The sequence below is a fragment of the Triticum aestivum genome, chromosome 6A (assembly GCF_018294505.1).
Source record: "Triticum aestivum cultivar Chinese Spring chromosome 6A, IWGSC CS RefSeq v2.1, whole genome shotgun sequence".
Classification (NCBI taxonomy): Eukaryota; Viridiplantae; Streptophyta; class Magnoliopsida; order Poales; family Poaceae; genus Triticum; species Triticum aestivum.
In genome coordinates this window covers 228,041,918-228,051,002 of record NC_057809.1, presented here as the reverse complement: position 1 = coordinate 228,051,002, position 9,085 = coordinate 228,041,918, and the positions used below count along the sequence as shown (strand labels likewise).

The 9,085-nt window shown below is 42.1% G+C and overlaps 1 protein-coding gene across 8 annotated transcripts; it reads left to right on the top strand.

Moving 5' to 3' along the window:
- Positions 1 to 3,080: 3,080 nt before the first annotated feature.
- On the top strand, positions 3,081 to 5,728 carry LOC123127346 (uncharacterized). Of its 8 annotated transcripts, none has more exons than XR_006462328.1 (4): positions 3,328 to 3,910; positions 3,994 to 4,058; positions 4,378 to 4,434; positions 5,348 to 5,728. XR_006462328.1 is itself a non-coding variant. In XM_044546996.1 (3 exons), the coding sequence occupies exons 1-3, from the start codon at positions 3,492 to 3,494 to the stop codon at positions 5,382 to 5,384; spliced, it is 513 nt and encodes a 170-aa protein (XP_044402931.1). In that variant the 5' UTR covers positions 3,328 to 3,491; the 3' UTR covers positions 5,385 to 5,728. The 8 variants fall into 8 exon arrangements, 2 of the variants coding, with proteins under 2 accessions (XP_044402931.1, XP_044402932.1); XR_006462327.1 differs by lacking the exon at positions 5,348 to 5,728 and adding an exon at positions 4,577 to 4,836; XR_006462330.1 differs by lacking the exons at positions 3,328 to 3,910; positions 3,994 to 4,058; positions 5,348 to 5,728 and adding exons at positions 3,128 to 3,321; positions 4,577 to 4,836.
- The last annotated feature ends 3,357 nt before the right edge of the window (positions 5,729 to 9,085 follow it).

Below are 9,085 nucleotides of genomic sequence, written 5' to 3'. Positions count from 1 at the left end.
GAGGTTACTGGAAAGGGTGAAGGTTGAGTCATCAGTTGTCTTGAAGCCTCAACTATTGATGCTACTAGCGAAAAAGTTATAGTCATTGTGTTTTGCAAAAAAGATGAAGCTAATAATGGATGTTCATATATTATATTTTATGCTGATGGCTTAACTGATTCATGTGCAGTTGATGTTAACCAAGTTGGAATAGAAATATAATATTTTTGTTATCTCTACTCCTAATGAAGCAGCCTGGTACTCTTTTCGTCTGGTTTTATTTCCTCCCACCTCCTATGATCATGCTGGTTTTGCTCCCTCCACCAACAACCAAAATGATTGGCTCGGCCCAATGCCCCTCCCCCGGTTTGATAATTCTTGTACGATAAATAACATGAAAAGAAACACCCCGCGTTAATTTACAAAATTATTACGAGTGTCATGATTTGTTTCTTTTTTATGGGGACATGATTTGTTTCCTAATATTACGAAGAGGGAAAAACTGCAACCCAGAAATTTCGCATCCGCTTCAGTTCTCAAATCAGTAGGCAACTTTCCCAAACCACTTTGTGTTCCAAAAGAAATTGGATCCATCTTCTATTCTACAGTGTGGTGCTGGCCCATTGTTCTACAACGCATCTCCATTGATTGTTGGCGTCATTCCCTGCCTCCCTGCTTTGAAGGCGACCAAACTGTGGCCAACGGCGGCGGCGACCTCAGTTGACGGCGGTAGGGCACCATCGCCGTGAGACCTTCTGGGGGCGCTAAACCTGGGAATAGTTTGTAATCCAGACTAAAACCAGCCCAATCTATACGTGTATAAGTCTAGTAACCAATCCAGATTAGACCAATCAGCAAGGGGTGCAGTCCAAACCAATCCAAACTGTACATATTTTCAATCCAAACCCATCCAGACCATTCTTTATATACAGTTTGTACTCCGAAGTTTCAAACCATGGGCGTATCCAGTGTCTACTTACTGCCATAAGAGAGGCGTCGGGCGGGTGGTTAGCTGCTGTTGCATGCCTACTAATTTCCATCGCTGTTGTTCTTAAAATACGCGACCAACGAAACATGCATGCGTGCAGGTGGATTCTAAAGCTAGCCACGCACTCACAAACGGATTCACCATAGTACCTACAACAAATGGATTCACCATGCTCACAAATGCGTGACCGGAAGCCTTAAACCCCTTAAATGCCCGGGCGGACGGCTCGGTCCAAAAAATCTAAGGACGTGACAGACGCGAGTGACACAGATCTGTAGGCGGAGCTGCAGGCAATTGTCGATTCATTTCTATCGGAGGCGGAGGGGGAGGCCAACCGTCGTATCGAGACGGAGCAGGAAGCGGACATCGACGAGATGCTTGCCTTTATGAATGAGGAGGAGCTGGAGCCCATCTACGTATACCAGGCGCCCGACACAGAGGTGGTGGACATCTCTGACAACGAAGCATAAACTAGTGTGGTTTGCGTAGTACGTAGGATTTCGTTTGTATACTTTGTATGGATCTAAGGTATAAAATATGAGGTACTCTTTTTTTGCGGATTGAAATATGAGATACTCGGATGCATTAGATAAATTATATGGTGTGACCGGTCAGTCGGTCACTCCCCGCGGACGCGCAGGTCTGTGCGCGTTTGAGGGGCGTCATTTAGTGTCCGCCGTTGTAGATGCTCGGTCAAACATCCCAAACCCGCCTCATACGACCGGGCGGGCCACCCGGTCACAAATTTTTGACCCAGACGGGTGCCTCAAACGGGCCTTAAACGCCCAGGCTGACCGGCACCCCTCATATCCAGCCCAATTATGGAGCGGATATGGGGGCGCTCGGACGCGTCCATCACGTAGGACTGACGATGGGGGTCCCACGCGGACTCGCCCGAAAACCTGCCGGTCCGACGGACGTCTCCTCCGTCGCTGCGGTGTGAACGGCACGTGCCGCCACTCCAGCTTGCCGCGCGAGGCCAAATCCGGCTATTTAAGCCGGCCGGCGTCCCCCAACCCTAGCCCATCCACCTCCTCCGTCTCCGCGCCGCCACCCGAACCCGTTCGCCTCCTCTCCCCCGCTCTCCCACGCTCTCCGGCATCGTCATGGTCCGGCGGCTGGTCACCACGTACAATATGCTCACGCCGGAGCACCGGAGGCAGATCGTGGAGGAGATCTAGGTAAGGCGCGTGCCCACATCACTGCCAAGCTTCCTTGGGACTCGCCAGAGCCGAAAGAGGAGGAGGGAGAGCTGCCGCCGTAGCCGATGAAGGTGGTGGATCCGGAGGAGGACGAGGCGGAGCAACCTGCTCCGGGGCTCAACATGGTTCATCATCGCCCAAGCCGCGGAAATGGTGGAGCAGCAGGCCATCCTGGAGTCCATCCAAGATGAGGCATATGTGGAGGCTCACCGGCAGTTCCTTCGATGGGAGCAGGTGGCGTCCGACGCGTTTTTTGCCAAACTCGATGTGGAGATAGAGGAGGAGAATGCCGGAGCAGGACCCAGGCAAGGAGATTGTCGACATCTCCGACGAGTAGATAATCTATGTAGCACGTACTTCCTGCGTTCCAAAATATAAGTATTTTTAGAGATTTCAATAGAAACTACATATGGATGTATATATAGACATATTTTAGAGTGTACATTCATTTATTTTGCTTTATATGTAGTCCGTAATGAAATCTCTAAAATGACTTATATTTAGGAACGAAGGGAGTAGGTTGTAGCGTTTTCATGTTTTTGTGGATTAAGAATTTAGTATGAGATGTCCGGATGCAATTGTGCTAATTTGAAGAGCGTTCGGTCACTGTCTGTGGATATTTGAGGGGTTATATTTGTCATATACGAAGATGCTTTAAGCCGGTACGTGGTCTACACACAGCCGTCAGCCCGCCTCCCTGATATTTCTGGTGCACCACCCGAGCCCATGGATGGTAGTTTGGGTTCTGCCACGCCGCCGTATCCGCGGTCTGAGCAGTAACGACGAGAAGACCCATTACGTGCGGAGCCGTGAGGAGGTAAAGCTAGTGGCTGATTTGGTTCTCAGTCCATGGGGTGAAATAGTTTGGGATTGTTTGGTCTGTGACTAGACCAAACCAAACCAAACCAATAATAATAGGAAAAATCCAAATCAAACCAACTTACATTAGGGACTCAGCCCGTTTTATCCAAACCAAAAGAGTCCAATAGGAAAACTGATCCAGAACTGGAGTTTGAGTCCAAACCATTCCCAGGTCTAGGCGGCGCACCCATCATTAGCGGGAGAACGACAACTTTATGGTTGAACAGAAGATGGGCTGACTCCAGCGAAGTTGAACCGTTGAGCGCGACTGCGGAAGCGATTGCATGCCTTGTAAGCCATAGATGTTCATATGATCTTGAATTAGCTGCTTTTTGGTTTCACCAATCATCGATTTGGGTCGTGATCCGCTCATCGAGACATCGACCCTTGTTGTGCCCGCCTCGTTCCCGAACCTCGATCCGGGTCAGGAAACGCACAAACGACCATCGAACCCGGCTACTATGGGTTCTCCAATCCCTAGCCTCTCATTTCCTCCCACACGCCGTCTCGCCTCTCTTTGCCCCATATCGATGGCGCCTCGGTGTTGCGGCGGCGTCGAGTGCCTATATCGTCCTAATCTCCTCAAGCCAGGGCCTCGCGCACACCAGCGCCTGCCCCATCGGGAGCGACCTGCCCACTCACATGCGCGGCGAGCGCGCCGCCGTCGCCCGGTCGCCGACGTCCTGATCCACTACGCCGTGACCATCTTCATCGTTGACCCCGCCTTCGCCGCCAGGGCAACTGGTCCTTCCTATCGCTCCATGGCCTCGCGGCCGAGGTGCCTGGTGCGTCCTTTTGCCGCCTTCCACACCAGCGGCGTGGACAGGGTGGTGTGTACCGGTTCTAGATGTGGTCGACGCCGACGAGTACCGGGTACATGGTACGGGCTCTCCTCGTCGTGATCTGATCTTGATGCTACTTGCTCGATGTATGATGTTTGTTGCCTGTGTTTACATGGTACAGTGATTGATGCTTTGCTTTTGGCCATGGATGCAATTGGGAACTCATTCAATGAGTTGAGGCTACAGGTATAGATGATGGTGCGGATGGGAAGGGTTGCAAGCTGACGTGCGTGCTAGCTGTCATTGCAGGGACTTTTTATTTTTCTGATAGTTCAGTGTCTTCTAATGATTCTGATAGTGCTATTTGCCACGCATACACCATGTTTCTCTATTGTAATATGATGACCTATTTACATGCGACTCAGAGAGAAACTGCCTTGCATGTACACACTTGCTACAAACTGATGTATTGAACTTTCAAGGATTTTGATTGGTCGCCGAAATAACCTATTCTCCTTTCATATAATATTTCTAACGGAGATAATTATTTCCTTTTTTGTTTTAGGTTTTCAACATCACGAACTTCGTACTTATGGAGTGGAGCTACCAAAATATCTAGGAGGTAAAATCACTATATACATATTGTTTTCCCACGGCTGCATTAGGAGACGCGCATCGGCTCACCGAAGTAAACTTATGTATTCCTGCTTTTCTGTGTGGACTTCTATAGGCTTACTGAAGTACAACTTGTTTATTCTTTCCAGAAATTAACTCCTTGATCTTTGAAATTGTCAATCTCCATATCACATAGAAGGTGCTCAGTGCAATGCAATTGTCCATCTCTATATCACACAGAAGTGAGCCTTTTTGAAGTTGTTTTATGAAATAAGGCTTGTATAAGGTCTGGTCTTTCGGGTATACAATCCTTCCTTAAGAATACTATACTTGCAGGAGAATAACATTTATTATAGGATGCCACTTTGTAAGCTCCCATTCAGAAAAGTATACAATAGCACATTTGAAAGATGAGCATTGGCAGCTCTTCTAAATCTGTGTTTTCCATTAATGAACTACTTAATTTAATCAATAGGCTCACGTCAGTTGCCATGCTAACTGAAAATCTATATGATCTCTTCCACGTAGTATGTCAAATGATGCGACTGTCAACCGAAAGTTCTAAATTGCTGGGGTAATTGGACCTTATTATACCAATGGAACCAATGGCCGCATTATACGATGCGACAATTTCCCACTTTCCAATCCAGTATTTCTTTCAACTATAACTAATTGTCTCCAATACTTCAGTTCAATTCAGAAGTCATGATATGTATTTTCTATTCTGATTTCCAAATAATTACTTAAAAGGAATTCCGATACATGCAACAGAATTCATTCATAATTCAATTGTGAGATGCTATTCGGAGATGATCAGAATAATCCCTGAATTCAATTTCTTTATTAAACAAAACTGTTGGATGTTGGAACTTATCTATATGTATACAAGTGTTTTGAATGAAAATAAGGGTGAAATGCAGGACATCCAAGGAATCGGTTGAATATTGGAGCGAATAATTAGTTGTAGAAATAAATTTCTTCCTATTGTGGCAGCTGCAATTTTTTTTATTGTCCATCAGTTGTAATTACGACTATAAAGAGCTAGGAAAGTTTATTGTCGACCAGCTCTGATTACGGCAATCTACATAATTTTTTCATACAAAATGAGTTATTTTAATTTCCACTGTTGGGTCAGTAAGTTATCTTTTTTATTTCAAATTGTATCGCAGCACAGTCATAGGCCACATGCGGTGTACACGTTGTCAATCACAATGATATTTTGATCAATATCTCTATATCTAAGTTTGTTGTACGTAGCAGTTGTAAGATATAGGAGTTCGTGAAGGAATTTAAAAATTAAAGGAAGCACCTATTGGTTCAAGTCAGAAAACTTCACTTTATTAAATCTAGCATCCAATATGCACTAAGTTTATTTTTCACTTTGTAGTTGATCCAACTATATTCATTATCTATACATCATTATTAGATTTTAGTAAGCCTTCATCCATTTTTCCCATGTCGGATTGCTTTTGCTACATTTACTTTGGCCATACAATGGCAATCGATTCAGTCACAAGTGAGCACAGTGAAAGAGACGCGAAAATCTATCTGAAGCATTTATTTGAATGGCTTGGGAATCCAAAATCTGAATAGTTTAGAGAAACACACCTGTACCCATTAGTGTGTGTTACCGGCAAATGAGAAGCATATAGTAAGGTAAAGAAATAAGTGGACCAAGATAAACAGCAGAGAAGGTAGAACCATGTTGTCTTGTTTGTAGGGTATGAACTATAAGATTTGATTATGAGAAAATAGGACAAGTGAAGGAAAAGAATGAAGTGAAACAAATACAATTAGAGGCACATTTTTTTGTTGTCCCATGGAAAGGCATGGGCATTAAGCTATTACTTCTTGAATATTATCTCGGGATGCCATGGGAATCCTCAAGTTTATCCTTTTGCTAATCCTTATTCCTTCATCCATCGTAAAGTCACCCAAAACAAGAAAACTGCAATCACACAAAACTTAACACAACCTTCGTGAGATTCGTTAGTATAAGAAAGTAAATCACTACTATAAGTACTGTTGCAAATCCATTCATATTTTATTCTTGCATTATATCTACTGTATTCTAACTTTTCTATGAAAAAAAAATCTTCAAATAAAACCATAGAATCATCAAAACAAGCACACAACGCAAAGAAAATAGAATCTGTCAAAAACAGAACGATCAGTAGCAATCTGGAGATTTCAAATACTTCTGTAACTCCAAAAATTCTAAAAACTTAGGACAACATGAGAAATTTGTATATTAATCTTCTTAAAAAACAATCAGTATTTTATCTCATTTCTGTTAAAAATGAAAATTATTTTTCTGAGCGCAAAAGTTTCTGTTTTTCAGCAAGATCAAATCAATTATCACCCCACATAATCTTAAAGGCTCTACTTGGCACAAACACTAATTAAAACACAAAAAAGCATAACAATAGCATAATTGTGCAAACACTCAAGAACAGAAAGAAAAAGACAAAAATAAATTTTATTCATTGGGTTGCCTTCCAACAAGCGCTATTGTTTTATGCCCCTAGCTAGGTATAATGCAAAGAATCTAAGTATTGTCATCTTTGTTTCTAGATCCATATGATGCCCTCATGATTTATTCATATGGTGGCTTAATTCTAGTTCTAGGGAAGTGTTCCATACCCTTCCTTAGTGGAAACTGAAATTTAATATTGCCTTCTTTCATATCAATCATGGCATCAATAGAACGTAAAAACGGTCTATCAAGAATAATTGGACAACACGGATTGCTATCAATATCAAGAACAATAAAAAATCTATGGGCACATTATTACTATTTGCAAGAATAAGAACATCACTAATTCTTCCCATCGGCTTTTTAGTAGTAGAATCCGCCAAGTGCAAATTTAGAGAACACTCTTCAATATAGGTAAGACCAAGCACATCACATAAAGATTTAGAAATTGTAGAAACACTAGCACCCAAGTTACATAAAGCAAAACACTCATAATTTTTAATCTTGACTTTGATAGTAGGTTCCCATTAATCATGCAATTTTCTAGGAATTGAAATCTCTAATTTCAACTTTTCTTCAAAAGCTTTCATCATAGCATCAACAATATGTTTAGTAAAAACTTTATTTTGTTCATAAGCATGGGGTGAATTTATCATGGATTGCAACAAAGAAATACAATCAATCAAAGAGGACCTATCATAATTAAAGTCTTTGTAATCCAAAAGAGTGGGCACATCACTAGTTAAAGTCTTGACCTCTTCAAACCCACATTTATCAATTTTCTCAACAAGATTTTCACCCTCCGAATTATCGAGACGCCTTCTAGCTAAAGTTGACTCTTCCTCAATCCCTTTATCATCAATCTTAATTTTACTAAATAAAGAATCAATAGAAGAAACACCAATCACTTTAAGATCTTTATCACTTTTATCTTCTAACGAGATTGGTTTAGCGGGCATTTGATTTACTAGGGTAGCTTGAGCATCGGTTATTTTGCTAGCAAACTTTCAGCAAAAGCATAGTTAGATTGGAGATTGCAAACTTCTCTACTAATATCATCAAGTTGTTTTGTTATAGCATCTAGCACCATGGAGTGCTCCTTAAGTGCTTCGATAAAATATTTATTGTGCTCAAATTGTGTAGTCATATATTCCTTAGTACTTTCCTCAGTTTCAAGCAAAATATTGGGGTACAGAACATCATAATATTTTCGTTGAGGCATCATGACTACGCAATCAAGAACGCGCAAAAAAAATAGATCCGGCAAGAAAACGACGAACGAAAAAAGGGCGAATAAAACGACAATTTTTTGTGAAGTGAGGGAGAGGAAAACGAGAGGCAAATGGCAAATAATGAAAATTGCGAGGAGATGAGATTTGTGATTAGGAACCTGGTAGATGTTGGTGATGTCTTCCTGACAACAGCGACAGAAATTCCTTTTGATGTTGGCTTGAACTACGTCGGTATTTCCCCAAAGAGAAAGGGATGATGCAACACAACAACGGTAGGTATTTCCCTCAGTGATGAGACCAAGATTATCAAACCAGTAGGAGAACCATGCAACACTACGTGAACAGCACCTGCACACAAATAACAAATACTCGCAACCTGATGTATTAAAGGGGTTGTCAATCCCTTCCGGGTAACGGCGCCAGAAATTGGCAAGTAGACGGGATAAAAATTGTAGTAGATTGATAAATGCAAATAAAATTCAGCGAGATATTTTTTTGGATTAATAGATCTGAAAATAAAAGCAAATAAAAATAGATCGTGAAGGCAAATATAATAAAGAAGAGACTCGGGGGCCGTAGATTTCACTAGTGACTTCTCTCGAGAAAAATAGCAAACGGTGGGTAAATGAATTACTGTTGGGCAATTGATAGAACTTCAAATAATCATGATGATAACTAGGCAATGATCATTATATAAGCATCACGTCCAAGATTTGTAGACCAACTCTTGTCTGCATCTACTACTATTACTCCACACATCAACCGCTATCCAGCATGCATCTAGTGTATTAAGTTCATGGAGAAACGGGATAATGCAATAAGAACGATGACATGATGTAGACAAGATCTATTTATGTAGAAATATACCCATCTTGTTATCCTTAATAGCAACGATACACACGTGTCGGTTCCCCTTTTGTCACTGGGATCAAACACCGTAAGATCGAACC